Source organism: Amphiura filiformis, chromosome 4 (assembly GCF_039555335.1).
Source record: "Amphiura filiformis chromosome 4, Afil_fr2py, whole genome shotgun sequence".
Classification (NCBI taxonomy): Eukaryota; Metazoa; Echinodermata; class Ophiuroidea; order Amphilepidida; family Amphiuridae; genus Amphiura; species Amphiura filiformis.
Genome location: NC_092631.1, coordinates 25,760,770 through 25,782,251, shown reverse-complemented (window position 1 = coordinate 25,782,251; position 21,482 = coordinate 25,760,770). Strand labels below are relative to the sequence as shown.

Genomic DNA, 21,482 nt, shown 5'->3' with positions numbered 1-21,482 from the left:
GTTTAGCTATATCTCAAAATCAATATTTCCGAGTTCCGACTGATTTTGCTTGATCGCATCACATATTATGTTTTCCAGGCATTGTGAACAATCTAAACATTTTTTTGGATATCGGAAGATCCCTTGACAAAATAGACCATTTTTACCCTTTTTGTGAATGATTTTGTGTATCTGTTCATCAAGATATTCCCTTCTCCGCATCAAGGCTTCTGACCATCTCTCTCGTAACCTGTTGAGGTCGTCATCTTGGTAGCTATCCAAGCCTTTCTGTAGTTTAGATCGCCCACATATACTGCCTACTGATATGGAAGTGATGGCTTCACAGATGATGGGTAGTGTACCGGAATTCTGGACCGGTTTGACACGGACTAAGATTCGCCTTGAATGGCCCTGTGTGGATTAAACAAACATTACGCAGTTATATGGTAGTACAAATGGTAGAGTGCGTACCCATATTCTGGACCATTTTGACATGGACTACCATTCACCTTGAATCGCTCTGAGTGTTTAACAAAATGCAATGTGAGCAGTACGTATGTGGTAGTACAAATGACAGAGAGCATACCCACATTCTGGACCAGTTTGACATGGACTACGATATGCCTCAAATGGCCTAAGGTTAAAGAATGCACCATAGAGGTACATTGGGCTATTCCAGTTGAAATCCACACTACCCTTGTGGAAGATTTTGGAAATATCTTCCACATAGGAAGTATGATTTTCAAATGAAATGAACACATATGCAGCTCCATTTGAAACTCACCCTCACTCTGTGGAAGATTCAGGTTGAATCTTTCTCAGAGGGTGTATACAATTCAAATGGAGCTGCCCAATGTATTCATTTCACTTGAAAATCATACTCCCCCTGTAGAAGATATTTCCAAAATCTTCCACAGGGGCAGTGTGGATTTAAAATGGAATAGCCCATATATGCACCAATTTGATTTGAACAGAGATACTCCCTCATAAAAGATGTAATCCAAGAGTCATTCAACAGTACAAGTCATAGAATACCTGGACAATTTTATCTCCACTCGCTAGAAAATTGCAATTGCACGGTCAAATGTGCAACTCACATAGCTCTGACAAGAAAACCTTCACTGCCATTTTCATTGGAAACATGATTAGACGATACACTTCCTTTGAAAGAAAGACCTGTAAGTTAACCTCCTGAGCACTACCTGCTTATCTAACATTGCCTCTGATTGGTCAATTATATGATATTTTTACTTAAATCACCAATCCGAATGGAGCTTTGCAAATAATTCACCCCAATTTTTGTGTGTGGTGAAATTATTCTAATAATGTTGCTGATTGGGCCAATTGATATTGAAAACTTCTTTTTGGCCAATTGGCAGGTAGGTCTCATGGGGTTAACCTCACTTACTTGTCTTAGCTGGAAGATTCCTCCTGTTAAAACTTCAGGTCTTGGAAGGCACTCAACTGGTACGTACTCCCCTTGTTCACTTAGCTCATGAATTTCAGCATTCAATTCTATCTTGCGTATTAATTCACTCCACCTTTAGGAAAATTAAACATTGGAACTTATCATATGCAATCAATCAAAATACAAATATATGCACAGATATAGCATAGCAGCCCATTGCCCACATTCAAAGACCCACACCCTCTTGCATTTCAAGCATACATCCCCACACACACCTTGTGTGACCATCGCCAAATGCAGCGAGCGATACACTGAGTTTTATCATCTTTATTACTGGGGACAAGAAGGTCAAGTTTTTATTTGCCTTACTGCAGACTTCTTACTGCAGTTCTGATTATTTCCCTCCTTTATTATAATGCCAGTTTGCCGGAGCTTCATTTCTTTATTTATTATATATTTTTTCAGGCATGTATCCTCTGTGATCCTCGCATTTAATATTTAGTGTCTCACATTAACTGATGTCCTGCTAGGATGCAGTAGATAGACGAGTCTCTATTTACAACTAAATATAATCCGTCGTCTGCTTCACATACTGTCGTATATCTCAAAAGGCTGCCTTGTGTGATTTATTTTAATATTGTCATCTAATTGTGATGTGATACACTGTTAAATTAACTTTATAGATTAATTTTGAGGTATTATGGCAATAACAAAATTTCATGTCCATTCATAAAAGAAAGCAGCATGTAGAGTGTAAAATAACAATATGAAATACAACAATAATAAAAATCACACAATGCAGCCTTTTGAGATACGACAGTAAGTGATGTAGACGACGAATTAAGTGTACTTTGTTTACCTGTCTGCTAGTGATCTTGATTTGGCACTGAGATTGTCTATTTCCCATCCTGGCTTGGAAGAATTGAAACCACTACTTCTATGTCCCCATACTTCAATTGCTAGGGAACCTTCTAAGGCATGTTCTATAAACTCCTCAGATACATTAACTATATATTCCTGTAAAAAAGAAAAACAGAGAGAGTTACTTCTGTGAACGGCTCTTTTCAGAGTCGGAGCCACCAAACCTTTAACATTAGCAGATATGCAAAGTCTGCTTGTTCTCTGTTGACAAGGGGCAGTCTTCAGTGAACGGCTCTTTTCAGAGCCACCCATAGGCAAGGGTGGCCTACTTGTCTCATTCTTAGATACTTTGTCCTGAAGAAGTCAGAGCTACTCCTGACGAAAGCTTGACAGTTCTAAACTTGTCCAAGGGCAAACCCGCTAAAAACGTACTAATAGAGAGAGTTACCTTACCAATTAAGACCACAATTCAATAAATTCTAGCTTCTGTGCACAATTAAAAAATCCCTACCACAATAAACAAAAATAACTGTACTGATCTTTGACCTCACCTCACCTTTGACACATCATTAGACACCATACCATACTTGCTACCACCTTTTGATCTCCCTGATAGATCACACAGCTCTAGATTACTGCATGTGATGGCAGTACATTATAATTGAAGACCGAATTAAAAAGACTAGTTTGTGTCTGACATCAAGGCAAAGGCACAATGTGAATGGCTGCTGACCTGGGCAGTACAGCATTTTTGGTCTGGTTGACACGACGTCATACGCAAACTAGTCTTCAATTATGATTCCATCTTGACCTAACTTGAGCCTACCCCATTTGATCTTCGACGTCCTGGTAGATCGACCCGCTCTTTAATTATAATCAGAGACAGAATTAAAAAGACTAGTCTGACGTCATCTGTCAATGGTGGCACTAAATTCCATACTGCCCCAATTAACCTTTGACCGACCCAAATTAACCTTTGATCTCTATCCTAATTTCAACACCCAACTCCACTTGTACTTTGACCTGGCTTACCTGGGCATGGTTAAATCTCATACTGCCTTTGTTTGCCTCCTTAGTTCTTCCTGGTAGATCATCCAGCTCTGGATTAATGTAAGGTGGCACAACAGTCATTTCATCTTGACCCCAAAAGGTGTATTGGCAGAAGACAAAGTGAGCTAGGCTTGGTGGAAGGTCGGTGGCTTCTCTTATTCTCACCTGGTCAAAAAGAGATAAATAAATAAATACAAAAACAATAGAATACTACAGTTTTTGTCAGAGAAGAACGGCAGTTGTTTACATTTTGAGAGCGTGCAGAGCGTAAACACGGAAGTGGGGTTCTGACTGGCTCAATCAATCGTCTGACAAATATAACAACAGACGATAATCTGATTGGCCGATTGCGTGTCAAAACATTGGTCGACGAAGATCGGCGCCCTTGAACACAAAGCTCTGCGTATGTCGCTCATTAACAGGGCGCTCGCGTCAATCTGAGCAAGAGACTGCCATTCTTCTCTGAAACCCAGTGTAACATGACCTGACACCAGAGAAGAAATCTTGCACTTCCCATAATGTATTTCTCCCATTTCGTTTTTCTACTGATTATCTATCTAGTGCATGTGTCGATAGTGACTAAAAGTACCTCACAGATCTCATCTATATCTGCCAAAAATGTTTATTTCTTGACTATAGACTTATGTTTTGTCAGTCTATTCTCAAAATGACAACAAAGGGAACCTGTACAATGCAATGGCAGTGTAATATGATGAAATGAGGTGATATATCATATTGCAAAGGATTCTGGGAAGTGTTAGGTATCTTCTCTGACCTGATACTGCTGTCATAAATTCATGTCAAACTTTATTCTGGATATTCTGCTGAAGATGTACCAACAAGGATATTCTTCTTGAAAATACATTGGCAGATTTAAATAACATTTCATAGCTTGCAAGATGAGTTATATATAAGATTTGAAGAAAAGAACCTGATGAGGTAAATAATAACAAATGTCACCTTTTTCTTTCTCTTGGTTTCATTTCCTTTGCATTACATTCATTTATTCCTCAAAAAATGATGAAGCAACTGCTTATATGGTCCTGTTTTCAAATGTATTTTTATGCATGTCAAAAAAATGTCTGTGAAGATTTAGAAATCTAATGCAGAATGCATCCTGCTCCCCCAACTCACAAAAATCTTGAGATGCTTGGAACTTTGAAAACTTACATTCTTATACACATATTGAAATATTTTCACTAATTTAATATGTTATGACATTTTATGAATATGTTTTTTCAACATATATTTTTACCAATATTTGTGGGTGTTTTTATAACAAAAAAAAGGAAAAAAATGAAATTGCTAATTTCTCCAAGACAAATCCACATTGCAAAACATGAGACATACATTTTTTTGGCCTAATGCACTCATCTCTTCAGAATCCATCTTAACAAAAATAAAACAAGCAAACAACTTGCAATCTGAGAATGAAAATGAGCAAAACCAGTTGGCAATATATACTAAAAAAATATTTGTGAAATTAACAGTGTTTCTTTTAAACCACCATACCTTGCAAGTAAGAGGTGCTCCTACGGCTAAACCACCCTCAGGTTCTGGTTCCTCTAGACCCTCATAACCGCTAGAACTCTCATTGCTACTCTCCGACTGGTCATCTACCGGTCCTTCGGGTAGAGTACCGCTGATTCTTTGGATGTCGATATGTAATTTGCCTGCAACCTGTCACATTGTAAACAAAAAATACAGGTAACATTTTTGGCAAGATACTTAATCTAGGATAACTGCCACCACTCCAAGGTCGGTATGCCAGGTCTGAATTATTTTGTGCATACCGACCAAAGAGATTAAGATAATAAGATTTTTAGGGTTTAGGATTAGGGTTAGGATTAGGATTAGGGCTAACAGGCATGAGAATGATGACATTTGTTTGGAAAACCTGAAAAACAGCACAGAATTGGTCAAAATGACCCAAAATGGACTGAAAATTATAAATTTTATTAATTTTAAAATTTGGACATCCAGGTTTAAGCCTGAAAACTTACCAGTACATCAAAAAAAATCTGAATTCAAGTTTAATCCTGCATCTTACCACACCTGGATTAGGATTATAGATGGGGCAGTAATCACTAATTCAAAGTTGCTCCATTTTTTCTTTCACCATCTTTATTCTTCTTATTTATAAATCAATTTTTACAAATAATACAAGTAATATTTCTAAGTCACAAAGGGGACACTTGCTAAATAACTTCACACAATGTTATTTTTATTTATTTATTTTTTATTTTTATTTTCAATGGAACTTCACACAATGTTATACCATTACTATGTGATTTTCAGAAATTGAGAATTCAGATTTACCCCACATCAATACCCCAGCAAGTTGCCACTAACAGGAATTGAACCCGGGACCTCATGCACTAATTGCAAGTACCCTAACCATTACAAGACTTACTTCTCCTTGTTGGCTGATAACTGGCACTGCATAATCTAGCCTCACATCATGGAATAGTACTTCTAAGAAAATATTAGCTACACCTATTAGACTATGGTTTTCTTGTGATTCATAGAAGGGATCTGCAATGACGGGCTCCTCGTTGTCCTGAAAATGCGCAGAAACATAAGATATCAAAATTAGTATATGGTTATTGATAGAGGAGGCTAACCTGAAGCAATAGGTGATTATCATTCTTTTATATTTTTGTTTTATAAATAAACTTTGATGCCACAAAAGAGCCGAAAATTTAATTCCATCTTAACAATAATCTGACAATGGAGTTATCATCATTGATTTATGATAATAGAACATCTTTGCTCAAATCTCCCGGTACCCTACATACATGGTTGCAAACTTTCACCCATTTTTGTATTTTGATTTGATATCAATGTATCTATAGGTCTGAGGTGGTAGGAATATCCCACTGTAATAAGCTATTCTAGTTTAAACCATTATACCCCATATGGAAGATATGGTCTTAATCTCCCACACATGTAGTGTGAATTTCAAATGCAGTTACCTGAATGGATGATTCCAAGTGAAATCTACACCCCCTGTGTGGGAGATTAAGGTCATGTCTTCCACAGAGGGGTGTATGGATTTCAACTGGAATAACCCATTTTGGAGCAGACGACCCTGAATCGGGGGATTCCATTTGAAATCTACACCCATGTTGGAGATTAAGGTAATGTCTTCCATGGGGGGTATAGAATTCAACTGAATAGCCTACATCGCCTTTGCTTCAAGCTAACCTGAAAGCAAATTTCATGCACATGCATGCTATTGTATTAGGGGAATTAGAGAAACATGTCACAAAATAATAACAAAATTAATAACATACTTACACTATACTCAATTGTACAAGGCAATTAATTACTATTTACAAAACAAAATATTTTTAATCTGTCAGAATTTCACTTGGTAACAGACTCAGCTAAGTGTGTCCTAAACAAGGTTACATGTAGATGATAAATTCTCAAATAAAAATATTATTTCAGAAAAAGTTATATTTCAGTCTGGAACTAAATAAACTGAAAGAATACTTATATAAACACCTCAAAAGAAATAAGTCCCCCTCTGAACATGTCGTCATAACATCGTAAGGTTTCATTTTGTACCAACAAAACTAACTTTGAAATAATTATATGACTGTTTACTAAGTGCTTTGTGAAAATGAGACATTTCCATGACTTCAGGGCTGAATGAGCCTAAATTGAAGACAAAAAGTGCCCTTTCCAAAAGTCACAAAGTAGGCCTATGCTTGTCACAAAAGTTGATTCATGGCTTGTTACTAATGGAAAACCCCATGTGTTTGAGTACAGTTTAAAATCCTCACCAAGTGAACATTTAAGGCTGGTTCAAAGTGAATATTCGTCGAATATTCGCTTCAATACGTTTTGGGCGCCAAAATATATGCGGCTTCAATATGAAACTATGAACCGGAGAAAGATATATTTCTACAATTTACAGCGTTGCCCGACTGTTAACAAGTATTGCCCGTTGACCAAGGTAAGCAAAATTGAGAGAATTTCTTTAACGAAGTTAATAAAATCATAATAGGTAAACTCCATTGAACTATTGTTATGATTTAATGTCTGTATAAATGGGTCTAAATAGGAGCAGTGGTGTAACCAGTGGGGGCCGGGGGTACAAGCTGCCCCCCGGACACAAAAAACCTGGAAGGAGAGTAAAAAATTGGGAAGGGGAAAAGGGGGAAAGGTAGAAAAGAGGGAAGAAAAAAGAGGGAAGAGAAAGGGAAAAGAAGAGAAAAAAGGGGAATGGAGAAGAGAAAAAAGGGAAAGAAAGAGGGAAGAGAAAGGGGAAAAAAAAAAAAAAAAAAGAGGGAAGAAAAGGGGAAGGGAGAAGAGAAAAGGGGAAGGGACTCAAGGGAGAAGAGAAAAGGGAAAGAAAGAGAGAAGATCTAAATAGGCCTACTACTTTCATTGTGAAATTTGTACTCTGAAACACTGATATTCTCTAATATGACAAAAACCAGGAGTTTCATGGCGCTCAGCCCCCTTGGTCCCCGCCTGGACCCCTGGACCCCACCGACTCCACCCGTTTAACGCTTCGTGGCAAGCAAGCTTTCTCTCGAACATAAATACTAAAACTTTTGATCAGAAATTGGGAAATTTTTCAATCTTGCCTCTCGAAGGTCAGGTCTTGTTACGCCCTGACCTGAAAAAGATTTGCTTTTGGGGCATTTACGACCTGCCTGTAACAGGGCGCGGAGGTTGACCCATACCTTCTTGTAGGTTTCAACTGCAAAGCAAATCAAGAAATGAATGAGTCAATAGATAAATAAGTAAATAAATAAAAAATAAATAAATAAGTCAATAAATAAGTCAATAAATAAGTCAATAAATAAATAAATAAATATAAATAAATAAATAAATAAATATCATAAGATATGATTGAAGAGACGACTAATATGACAGCCCTCACAAGTGTTATATATGAGACCACCCACGGTGACCCACCAAATATATATCTGTCGCGTTCAACAAAATTCAACTCCCACAAATATATTTCCGGTGAATACTCTTTTCATTGGCTGATATCCACTTGAGATCGGTATCATCAAAGTAGTACAGCTCTCATTTCATGATTCATTGAGCAATCAATTTTGGCATTTGACCGAAATACGCGTCAAAAGATAAAAAGTCTCGTTCGAACTTGTGTAGGCCTACATTGCTAGGGCCTAAGTGTGTTTTAATGCCTGATTCACAAATTATAGAAATAAACAAGAATTTATTTTAAAAAGAACACGCAATGATAGGATACCAACGCCGTGGTTTTGGTTGTTCTGCATAGTTTATGAAGATATTCATTGCAAAGCGCTATATATCCATTCCTACATATTACTTATTTTGCCCTCTTAATTATTAATTATAATTATAAATTTGACTGATAACAACGCATTACATCTTTATTCCGCCCAAAATAACATCGTTTATTGGGGCCAAAATGTCAAGAATTCCGCTAGTGCGGAAAAGATGACAAAAATGGTTGAACCTCCATGGCAAACGCATTTTTATACCAATAACCAATGATTTACCACCCCAGACCCTCACACGTCCTCTGCCAGGGGCAGATTCATATGGGGACCTAGAACTGGGGCCAAACATTATTTATGTAAAACCGGGGTGGAGGCATAAATCTGAATTTGGACTTTTTTCTGCATCAGTCGATTTAAAATATGGAAACATTCTTTAGGTTATGTTTGTAAGCCTAAATATCATATTATTTGCATAAAACATTACTTACCATCACTACAGCATTGGAATGCTATTGCCTGCCAGGCATTTTCCTTTACTTTCATATCATATAAAAATGGGTACGCTTGTACCGCACTACTAAGGGGCACACCACTAAATGAATGCGCCATTTGTGTAACCCTAATGAGTTCCGGTAAAATACAGAAACTATTTGAGGTATTTTGGGTTGGGCTGGACTTACTAATCAGAAAGAGCGGCGAATTATAGCTTAAATAAAAGTGGAAAGCCTATACATAAATTTGAGTCACCAAAAATGTCGCATTTTTATAATTATTGAGAAAATAGGTCCGATTATACTTATAGTGTATGTAGGTGGGATGAAAAGCCGACAATCAATTGACAATTTTGACCTTTCGTATTGAAGATATGGATTTTTTCCCCAAAACACCAAAAAAATTAGGTCTTTTGGGGGAAAAAATCCATATCTTCAATATGAAAGGGCAAAATTTTCAATTGATCGTCGGCTTTTCCTCCCAGCTACTACACTTTAAGAAAATATCATTGGATTTATAATATTTACTTCGAGGACTGTTATATCAATATGTGAAAAATATCAAATTTTAATAATTTGTCATAAAATTTGTATTATGTCGTGAATTTCAAAAAATGAAAATTATTTGATATCAGAAAGACATTCTTCTTATTCATAATGTAATTCGATATGTCTGATGTGCTCTCATGTCCCACAAAAATACTGTCGAAACGCTCAAAACGCTCATTCCAGATCCCTTGATTTTCATTGGGGATTTTTGAAATCTTTGTTCGTTGAACGATATTCAGGTGACCTCGAGCCTTTCATATAAATCAATAGTATCTCGCTATCAGTTGCGCGATACTTAATCCGATTCAACTCGGCGTGTATTCGTTGAACCGACCCTTACTGTAATGTGTATCGATTCTTGATCATTCAGCCATGCATATCCCCTTGGTGCAGAGTTCAGCACAGTGAGTTGTAAGATGGTCAGTTCCATTCCTGTCCCAATACGCCTTGCAGTTAACAAGCATATAGGCCTACTTTGTGACTTTTGGAAAGGGCACTTTTTGTCTTCAATTTAGGCTCATTCAGCCCTGAAGTCATGGAAATCTCTCATTTTCACACAGCACTTAGTAAACAGTCATATAATTATTTCAAAGTTAGTTTTGTTGGTACAAAGCGAAACCTTACGATGTTATGACGACATGTTCAGAGGGGGACTTATTTCTTTTGAGGTGTTTAAATTAAAGTATATTAACACGTCATGGGCGACTTATAAATTACTTATAAATAAATTACATTTTAGCAGAAAATATTGCAAATTTACAACTAAATATCCGAAAGAATACAGCCGACTTTCCGAAAATGTCATCAGAAATTGGAAGAGCATGCAATAATACAACATTTTACCTTTTTTCCATAATTATGTTATATATTGTTGGTTCATGCAATTTCAAAATTTGATGCAAATAATTTATTAGAAAAATTTACATGTAACCTTTTTTCGGGACATTGTTATTAAGGGAAACATTCAACACCATGGAACATAAGCCAAGCCAAGTGGCAGGCATCAATTGTGATATTGAGAGGTTTATGATGCGGTCAGTTTGATCATGGTTCAAGCAAAATCAGATCAAGTGATTGTATTCGCCGATCACACGGCCATCTCAAAATGAGGTTCTACCTGCAAAGTGTGTACTGTGTGTGCGTATGTCTGTCAAACCCATGCTTACACTTTGCAAAAGCCTCCTGGCACGTGACAAAAATGCATGTTTTGTGTGTGTCTTTGCAGGGAGAACCTCGTTTTGGTAGCTAGATGACGAATCTGTGCAAAGGGCGAATTGAGTAATAGTGATGAAGTCACACATTCCTAGAAAATAGGATCAGGGTTGCCACAAAAGGCACCCAAAATCCTAGAATGTGGGTGCTTTTACTTCTGGAAAAAAAATCACCCAATCAGGCAGAAAACAACTTGATCATCACTTCCTTTACACGATTGATAAAGATTCCACTAAAAAGGAAATTTCAACATTAGACACAAAAAAGCTCTCGTGTTCGAACACATTGCTTCTGAGATTGTAGTCATAAAAATGTTGACTATGTTGCAGTATCTCTTTACAACTAATGGTGAACACTGAAAAGTGCATTTTTGCAAAGAGAATAAGCAAAACTTCTTTAAAATGAAATGTTCGATTCAAACACTCCTTTTATCAAAACAAAATCTTTAACCTCATGTATATTCAACATGAACATGAATTCCACTTGCTAGACTATCTACATATTATATATTTTGATGGACATGGAAATATGTAACAATATGTAACACAAATTTACGGGAAAAAATTCTTACGGACAAATATAAGAATAAATCAAAAGCAATCTGATGACAATGCTGTTGAATTTTGACTCCAATTTCACATCAAGTAGATGTTGAGCATACTGCTGGTGCTGTGGCTTCAAAGATGAAACGCAAACAAATCCCAAAATATTCACGGCTGTAACAGGTTGGTTATTATAATCCATTAACTGGCAGACACTGACAGCCAGACGGACCAACAGACCGAAAAACATACACTTGCGGTTCATTATAAGGCGAGTCAGAGCCTTCAGATCATATTTTTCCAATTTTGGTTATTTTTCTTAAATAATATAGTTTATTCTTTTAGGAAATGGGTGAAGGAAGCCACTGGTTACATTTTTATTTCTATATGTATTAATGCTCTGCATACTAGCCATAGGCTTCAACATAAAAAGTCTGAAGTTTTTAGATATTTTTTCAAAATATCAAGAGCTATCTTAAAAACCACTGAACCAAATACTAGGCTTGTTTGTACTCATTTTAATGCATTTTTTATGCTGATTCCAAATGTGGTCACAAAAATGTACAATTCTGAAATTGTTGAATTTTGAATTTTTTTTTAAAGTTGTCGTCTGCATTTGACACCGGAGTAGTGGAGAGGGTTAATTGTAGTTATAACAAATAATAGGCAAAATGAAAGTTTTTGCTATCCCCCCCGTGACAATCATGCACATTGGGGAGGGGGATTAAAACCCATTACAATGAGCCTTGGGATCTCACATGTTGAACCGCACATCTTTCCCTGTAAGTGCTGGGTGTTTTTTGTTTTTTCTCAATATTTGAGCAAAAACACTGCTAGCTCAGACACCGCTCTGACCCACCTTAATCGCTTACATTCAGACATTTCACACATGAAATCATGCATATATTTCATAGCAATCCACAAACAAGCACAGAGTGTTAAAGATATAGTAATGATAAGCTGAACATCAAAAGTTACATATAAAGCAAGTCAGTGAAAACTTGATGATTATATGCATGCTTAGGGCGATGAAAACATGAAGGTTATGAATGTACAAAAGAAATCTTATTGTGTAAATTATGAACTTTCGTAGAAATTTGTGCAGCATAAGCAACACAGATTAAGTATAAGATGTAGTATTGTAATTGTAAAGCAAAGTTAACATTACATCACAATATAAAAACTGACTCGCAATACAAAACCATGCACAAAACTCACATCCATTGGTACCCATTGCAATAAGTTTCAAGAATCATTCAAATAATGTGGTGCAGACAGTAAGTCCTCATTTACACTAGGAGTAAGTCGCAACTTGATTTTGATTTATTTGTTACAGAATTAAAGCCAAACTTTATGATTTCGGTCAAATTTTAATTTTGTTATTCTTTGCCAAAAATCATTACATGACTGTCAAGGAGGGTTAACTGAAATAATGAAGTAAAATGAAAGAAAACCACTTAGCTGCTTAACTGTGGAACTAACTCTATGGGGAAATTGACAAATAAAACCAGAGATCTCCTATTTTTTTGAGAAAAGTTTGGAAAAAAAAAACCCAAGGGCCATCGACAAACCAAAACGGCTGAAAAAGGCACCCCAAGTCTGAACTAAACGATTGAAAATGCACCCCGAATCTGCTGCAAATCCCTATATCCACAATCCACTAAGAACCTCACCCAATCCTGTCGGAATCAAATTCAATAGGGGTGACTTTCACCTAGAGTAAATGGGGTCATTGTCTTTGTGTAGAACTTTCCAAAAGGTTAACTTCTTGAATATCCCTTCTTTGCTTTTTAGCTTAGTAGATCTTTACCAGCATAACATTAAAAGCTCAAAAACCAAATTTTATTTTGTCAATAATTTTGTCAATTTTTTTTCAATAATAATACGCTAAACATTACAATTTTCTTTCCAAAATTATCCTAAGGTTACAAAACATTGCAATGGGTACAACAGAAACATCTTATAATACACCAAATCGTACGATTAGATTTGCAAACGCCATGAACATATCCATTTTTGGCGATGGCGTTCCCGGTGACGGCAGTGGCAGAGGTAGCGGTAGAGGATAAGGAAAGTCCTGAGAAATAAAATGGGGGCCAAGGGAGAAAATGAATTGCATTAATGAATATTCATGAATATGTTAATTAGCAAATGATGTGAAAACAATATGAATATTCATTCAAGGAGCATTTCTAGATTACTAATCCCATCCATCAGACTTGGTCCTAATCAGGTATTAGACATTCCAAATCAGACATATTCTAAAAAAGCACAATATATTCATGGCATAAAATTTTAACAATTTACGAAAATTACATGCCACGAAAATTAAGAAATATTTACAAACGTGAAAATTGCATGAATCCGGATTAATCATGAAATTTGTGAAATGTTCACATACAGAAACATTTCATGCTTCACAGTAAACCATTTCTGGCAATTGTGCTATTCCAGTTGAAATCCATACACCCCCTGTGGAAGACATGACCGTAATCTCCCACACAGGGGGGTGTAGATTTCAAATGGATTCACCCATTCAGGTAACCCCATTTGAACTTCACACTCCCTGTGTGGGAGTTTAAGGTCATGTCTTCCACAGGGGGTGTATGGATTTCAACCGGAATAGCCTAAATAATTTCTGCTTGATTGAACTATGGGAGAGATCATAATTACATCACTATGATCCATAAAGAATCCCACCATGGTTCGACATAAATTTGGTCATGAGCAACTCCTTTCAATATCAAAATAGAGGTGCTTTCCAAACCACATTCCAGATTCTGGACGGAATGGATTCCCAAAAATGACATAAAAATGCTCCTTAAAGATGGGTGCTATTATCGATATCCCACCCAACAATTACTGTCCCACAACCCAACATTTAAGTGCAAATTTGTGCAATCTTGTAAAATAGATGAGTTCTATATTTTCAAAGCTAGCTTTAAATCCTTGAAAAGATGTGCTATTATTGATATTTAACCCAACAATTCCATGTACTAACCAACAACCCAGCATTCAAGTGCATATTTGTGCAATCTTAATAAATCATTTAGATAAATGTTTATTTCAACACTTTCAACATCTATACATAACAGAACATAGACAGAACACTAAATTAGGTTGCTATAAATTTAATGCAAATATGTGATGCACATATCAAAATGTTATTATTCTATTGCAGTATTTTTCTAAACAAATTTTCAACATCCATATCTCCACATTTCCTATATTTTCTTGTAGTCATAAAACAGATTTTACTATCATACAAATTTCTATTGTTGCATGCAAATTCATCATTGATATGTAATCACTCATGTGAATTTTTCCTATTTGATTCTAAAATTAATTTATAATGCCATAAATTGTCTAAACATTTTTAAACATCGGACACATGCAAAACAACAGTTTGTGAAACTAAGATCCCAATTTGTGATGGCTAGAGACAAAACAAATTCACACAATTGACAGAGTGCAAAGTTCATGCTTATCACCTGAGGCTTTATTGTAAATGGAGGAGGCGGTCCCACTGGTGAGGCTAGTGAGTCCTGGTATGATAGGAGAAAAGATATGTTGGTTAGTTTTGATTGGTTAGTTTTAATGTAATGGTTGTCATGGTTTGAATGTCACTATGCAAGCATGTGCTTTCGCATTATAGGCACACACATGCATGCACTCGCACCCACACTGCTACATCCCATTCGACATCCCACACACCCCTACAAACACACCCCACCCCACACTCAACTGTGTGAAACAGTAAATATACACATCCACATCTCCCACACACACACCTACTTGTTAAGGCCTGCAACTTTGACCAGAAAATACATAACCAAATGTGGACCCCAATAACCGTAATTAACGGACCAACAGAGGACACCCACTGGACACTATGACTATGGCTTAAACATAATTATAAGCTGTATTACATTTTTGGATGGTTGTAACAACCGTGGATGGTTGGAGGTTTGTTCCCATTTAGGAGATAAAAAGTCAGATGAAAGTCCACATTTGCAGGCCTTTACAGCAACAACCCCATCAAATAAGTGCACATTATCCTCAACTAAATATGAAGCCATAAAATAGAACTATCATTACAGCTACTACAATAACCTGGAGCGGAAACTGATTGGAATATTTATACATTGAAGAAGGGGAAAATAATAGAAAAAAAGTTGTCACTGGGTCAGATTCACATTGAAATAATGATATACAACATTCAAAATTATATTTCAAAATGTTCCTAGTTAATTTTCTCATCTATTTCATCTACAACTTTAATCTAATTAGTGGAGGTAACGCATTAGAACTATTATCTGTTCCAACTTCAATGACACCTCTGTCATTAGAGTGATTTCATGTTACAGGTGCACTGTTCAATTCATAGCAAATCAATTAATAAGTTTATTGCTCCAATGCATTTACACCCACAAACAAACCTCTGATAGTGAATGAAATTTGTCCAGCCTGACATTACGAGGTGTCACAGTAGCTGGAACGTTTTATAATTGGTCTTGTGTAATGTCCCTCCTCTATTATTGCAAAACCCTTTGTTAGGAAACCACTACCAATATTTGTGTAAATATTTTTGACAGTTAGATAATTACTACTTTTTTACATGTTAATTCAGCAAAAAGAAGTTAGGGATATTAGAAATGATTCTCTAAACTCTGTCGTGATATGCGTTAATGACATTATATCACATGAAAATGATTGATAAGTAATTCTATTACCCTGATGGCCCATTATGAAAATGATGCACATTGATTTAAAACCCATCATGTAAAAGCACTATTTGAAATGATGTCCTCTGATTGTTTTTGTTTTTAAGGGTAGACGAGGTATTGTTGGTCGAAGCAACCTAAAAATCGATTTTCATTATCTAGATCGATATATTATTGAAATTTAACACCTTGATGTTTTGCAAAAGTTCTTTCTACAAATCGTATACTCTGCAAACTTGCTTAATTTATTGTTGCTAATTAGTTATGTACGTTTTACAAAAGTGTTGTTGTTTCAGCCCTCTTCACAACGTAACTCAAGAACCGCAGCACCTATAAAAGTATATCTGTGATATTTTAATTCTTCTATACGCTCGCTATGAATTGAGTAATGCAATTTTTTGCCAAAGCTCACTACCATTCGTAAGATGATGTGAACTACCAAATCACAACAGTTTAAAATAATTAATAACCTTGATAACAAATTACTCCACAATTCTCTTACCCTAATAATTACACAAACTTAACAACAACAATTATGGGAAGACAGTCAAGAAATTTGAAGAGGGAAACCAATTTTAGGTATAAATATTTCAATATTAGGTCTATGCACTACCACATATTATGGTATACAAGAAATTTGGAAGAGGAAAACAATGTTGGGCACAACTATTTCTACACTATTTAACCTACTACCACATATTACAAACTAATGTTATGGTATACTACAAATTAGTAGTTGGTGAGTGGGGAGTATTATTGTGTGTCACAAATACACAAGACTTAATGGAAATGGGACGACACTTCACCTGTGATGCAAAAACGACATCTTTCGTAGCGGTATACCATCGTCCTGCATAGTTCAAAAATGAAGTGAGAGAGAGAAGAAAGGCAAACACACACAGCAAAGAAGTTGAGTAAACATATAAGGAAAACTATGGTTGAGCAAAGATATGTACATGCATGTTATATGCAGGTTTTGTTTATTGCTCAATTACTTAAAATAATTGGTATTGTTACTTGTATCAACTTTTCTGCACATTACATGGATGAAAGTTGGCGAAATATTTTCATTGATGATTAACAATTTAAACCTGGGATCAGTGTACATGGCTATTGTTAATATGGTTGTGTTACGATGTTTACACCAGGCTTGATATTTTACATGCTGCAAAAGGCTTTAACATATCATTTTTGTGAAATTTTTTCAAAATATTAAAGCTGTCTTAAAAGACTTTCTTTAATGTTGCAATAACAAAAATCACTCATAAATTCAATCAAAAGAGAAAACTGACTTTTTCTGGTAATGATCAATTTTTGCTAGTACATGGTAATGTGCAATAGAACTTGTTGACAAAAGCAAACAACCATGCATCACTACAATACAAAATCCTACCACAAAAGTTTCACACTAGCTCAAATTTGGGCATGTAATGTGACTTGATTGACCAATGAGATGTTGGTATTTCATCAGCTGATTCAATCAACCAATCAGGACCCTTGCCATTTCCAAATTTGGGCATGCAATGTGACTTGATTGACCAATGAGATGTTGGTATTTCATCAGCTGATTCAATCAACCAATCCGAACCCTTGCCACTCCCAAAGTTGGGCATTGTAATGTGACTTCATTGACCAATAAGATGTTGGTATTTCATCAGCTGATTCAATCAACCAATCAGGACCCTTGCCACTCCCAAATTTGGGCATGCAATGTGACCTGATTGACCAATGAGATGTTGGTATTTCATCAGCTGATTCAATCAACCAATCAGAACCCTTGCCACTCCCAAATTTGGGCATGCAATGTGACTTGATTGACCAATGAGATGTTGGTATTTCATCACCTGATTCAATCAACCAATCAGGACCCTTGCCATTCCTGAATTTGCATACAGATATCATGTCACATTGCCAAAATAGTGTGAAAGAATTGTGAGAGGGATTATAATTAACTGCAATCAAGTGTTATGATTGTACGTTTTATTGTCAATTATGTTATGCTGGGTGCCTTAAGGGATGGGGTATGAACGTTTGGACAGTATTTATTGTGGGACATGAGAGCACATCAGACATATCGAATTGCATTCTGAACACGAAAAATGGCCGTCTGATATCAAATAATTTTGATTTTTGAAATTCGCAATGTAATACACATTTTATGGCAAATCATTAAAAATTGATATTTTGATATTTAACAGTACTTGAAGTAAACTTTATAAATCTGATGATTTATACTTAAAGTGTATGTAGGTGGGATGAAAAACGACGATCAATTGAAAATTTTGACTTTCGTATTGAAGATATGGATTTTTTTCCCAAAACACCAAAAAAATTAGGTCTTTTTGGGAAAAAATCCATATCTTCAATATGAAAGGTCAAAATTTTCAATTGATCGTCGGCTTTTCCTCCCAGCTACATACACTTTAAGACTATATCATTAAATTTATAAAATTTACTTGAGGACTGTTATATCTCCAAATGTGAAAAATCTCAAATTTTAATAATTTGTCATAAAATTTGTATTATATCGTGAATTTCATAAAATGAAAATTATTTGATATCAGAAAGACATTCTTCGTATTCAGAATGCAATTGATATGTCTGATGTGCTCTCATGTCCCACAAAAAATGCTGTCGAAATGCTCAAAACGCTCATTCCAGTTCCCTTAAGAAATCAATGTTATTTACAATTTGCCGAGAGTATAAAAATGGGATATATCGGAACATATAAAAATAATAGTAACTTGCAATTTTTTAAAGAAGTGTTATTTTGGAAACTATGCAGGGCGCTTTATTAGGTCAATGTTATTTGTAACAATGGGAATTAAAAAAGACAAGGAAAATCTGAAATACAACATTAACATCTAAAAAACCATGTTACTTTAAAAAAAGTTGTTTATTTCCAGAGTCATGCATACATAATTAGTAACACATATGATGTGGTGCTGTGTAACCTTTCTGAATTTACAAGAGAAAAAAGAAAAAAAAAGTCTTAATAGTTTTGCTTCTTTTTTACTATTCACTTATAGGCTATATTGCTGATCCATTGATTATTCTTTTCTGGTGCATTATGGGATAGAAAAGGGGGAAAACGGTCGCTAAAATGCCCCTTTTCTATCCCAAAATGCACCAGAAAAGAACAATCAATGGATCAACAGTAAAGTCTATGTGTGGGGAAAATTTGATTTCAGTATAAAAACTTCTATTCCTTCTTTTAAAAAAAAATATCAGCACCAATATCTACACTAATTCCTTATCAGTATAATTACCTTCAGAGGCATGCCTTTCTCTTTCCTTTCGTTGTACATCTCCCTCATGTCGATAATTTTATTCTCCAGTTTCTCTACGGACCAAATCTGCGAGCCTCGTTCTTTTCTGTTCACTTGGATGGCTGGCTCACTCACTATGGAACCACGCTGAAATTGCGGACAAAAAACAAATTTATTTAGCTTTTGAAAGCAAACAAGTCAGCAACACATTCTATCCAAACAGTTGCATAAAATTATTTTCCAGAAAATAATTTAATCAAGATTGCCTTTATCAAAACAGTTTGTATATATGAGCATAGATTTTTAGAATTACAAAAATACTCTAACCTCAAACCATTCTCTTCTTTTTTTAAGTGTGGTACTCAGACAGTCAACATTAATAGGTAAATTTTCACGGGAAAATTTTCTGAATCAATGTGAGTGTAACCTCAAGCCTGATCTCTGACCCCGGCGGTGACCTCGCTATTCAAGTCTTAGTAATTTTGAATTGGAATAGTATTTTTGACATAATTTTGATATAAATTTGTGCATTGCAAATTTATTGAATATTATGTTATCTTAATTTTTCACAATATTATCAAAACGTAATTTCAAAAATATCTATCTACGGAAAAAAATATTTATCTACGGAAACTCTTACCATAACTTTATTAACTTGCGACAAGTAACTTATTTTGCATCAAAGGAGGAATTCTTCCTATTCAACTACATTGGAAGAACACCCGCTGTGCTCGGGTCACATTCCATAATGCTTATATGTCTGCGCCCATGGATGTCACGTGTCCAGAAAATTTTCCCGTGAAAATTTACCTATTAATTCTGACTGTCAGAGATTAAAAAATATATTTTACAATGCTAAAATCCATTTCTTAAAGGTGCACTTCATGATCCACAGCCTCATCACCCCACATACTAAAACAAAGTTAAGATTTTTATACCACCAGAAACCTAAAACTATAAAATGTTTGTATGCATAATGTTTCTTCCATATTCAGTTGTTTGACAATGACATCCTGCAATTTGTATTTTTTGTCTATCAACAGACAGGAATGCAAAACAGTGGCCTATGGGGCACTCTAATAAATGAAAAATTGTTTAACTCCTAAACTCAATTAGGATTTACGAGTATTTAAAAACATTCATTGAATTCAATCCATTCTGTATTCCTTTTTTTAAAGTGTGGACAGTCTGTGACATATCCTTCATGTAAAATGGACAAATATTAGTTTTTGACGTTGCTGTAGTAATACTATTGCAACATGATCATCATTGGAAAACACTTGTGTGAACCAGATCTTATAGTCTAAATGCTAAATAGAATCGCCAAGATCTTATGGTCATTCCTGTTATTATAATAATGTTGTAGCCCATGAGGGCAATCCACATATATGCCATGCGCAGACTTGGAAACCTGATACAAATATTGAAGCTTACTGTCACAATTATTGGTTCATTTTAACACCATTCAGTTATCTACTGGTGATTACAATGAACTTGAATATAATATTGCTGCACTTCAAAGAGCAGTCAAATACAATACACAAGCAAGGTGACAAAAGCTGGAACTTTTTGTAATTTGGTAAATATCAAAATACATCTCTATTTTTGCATAAAACAAGGACATCTTATGCAATTTACCCCTAAGTTGTACCCATTAACAGAAAAATATTGATGAAACATCTAGTCTTATTTAGCATTTCAAAGTTACCTTTTTCTGTCAAATAACTTATATTTGCCATTTCAAGAAAGCTTCTTAAAAATTGCTGGATGATTTAAAAATGTTCCCCTTTTTCATGATTTCTAGAACTATCATGTCCAACACAAAAATGTAGGTGAACATCATGGGTAATTGTGATGACATTTTGTAATAAATAGGGCATTGTCGTTAACCATTATATAATAACCCAACAACATCATACAAGAAGAAACTCCAAAAAAAACCCAAAAAAACCAAAAAAAAAAAAAAAAAAGCGCAGTGATTTATAGTGCGCCACGCACAGGCACAACGCCTAGACGTTGATCCACAAGCCTCAGCACACTTTACAGGTTGGCTGACCACTACGGCCCCACATCATTCCACAAACCATTAAACAACAAATCAGGGACTTTGCTGCTTCAAGAGCGCACACCCTATACATTCCACAAATATCTATCGCAACCAGG

At 35.4% G+C, this 21,482-nt stretch overlaps 1 protein-coding gene across 2 annotated transcripts in view; it reads right to left on the bottom strand.

Annotated features, from left to right (window-relative positions):
- The window catches only part of LOC140150728 (kinesin-like protein KIF13A), a 302,797-nt gene that overhangs the window by 18,351 nt on the left and 262,964 nt on the right, over window positions 1-21,482 (bottom strand). For both annotated transcript variants that reach the window (XM_072172826.1, XM_072172827.1), the window contains 9 exons: window positions 19,320-19,466; window positions 14,818-14,871; window positions 13,308-13,403; window positions 5,712-5,858; window positions 4,811-4,978; window positions 3,281-3,463; window positions 2,247-2,404; window positions 1,388-1,520; window positions 147-390 (listed from right to left, as the gene is read on the bottom strand). In XM_072172826.1, the coding sequence (XP_072028927.1) occupies window positions 147-390; window positions 1,388-1,520; window positions 2,247-2,404; window positions 3,281-3,463; window positions 4,811-4,978; window positions 5,712-5,858; window positions 13,308-13,403; window positions 14,818-14,871; window positions 19,320-19,466 (1,330 nt within the window). The remainder of the gene's footprint in view (window positions 1-146; window positions 391-1,387; window positions 1,521-2,246; window positions 2,405-3,280; window positions 3,464-4,810; window positions 4,979-5,711; window positions 5,859-13,307; window positions 13,404-14,817; window positions 14,872-19,319; window positions 19,467-21,482) is intronic.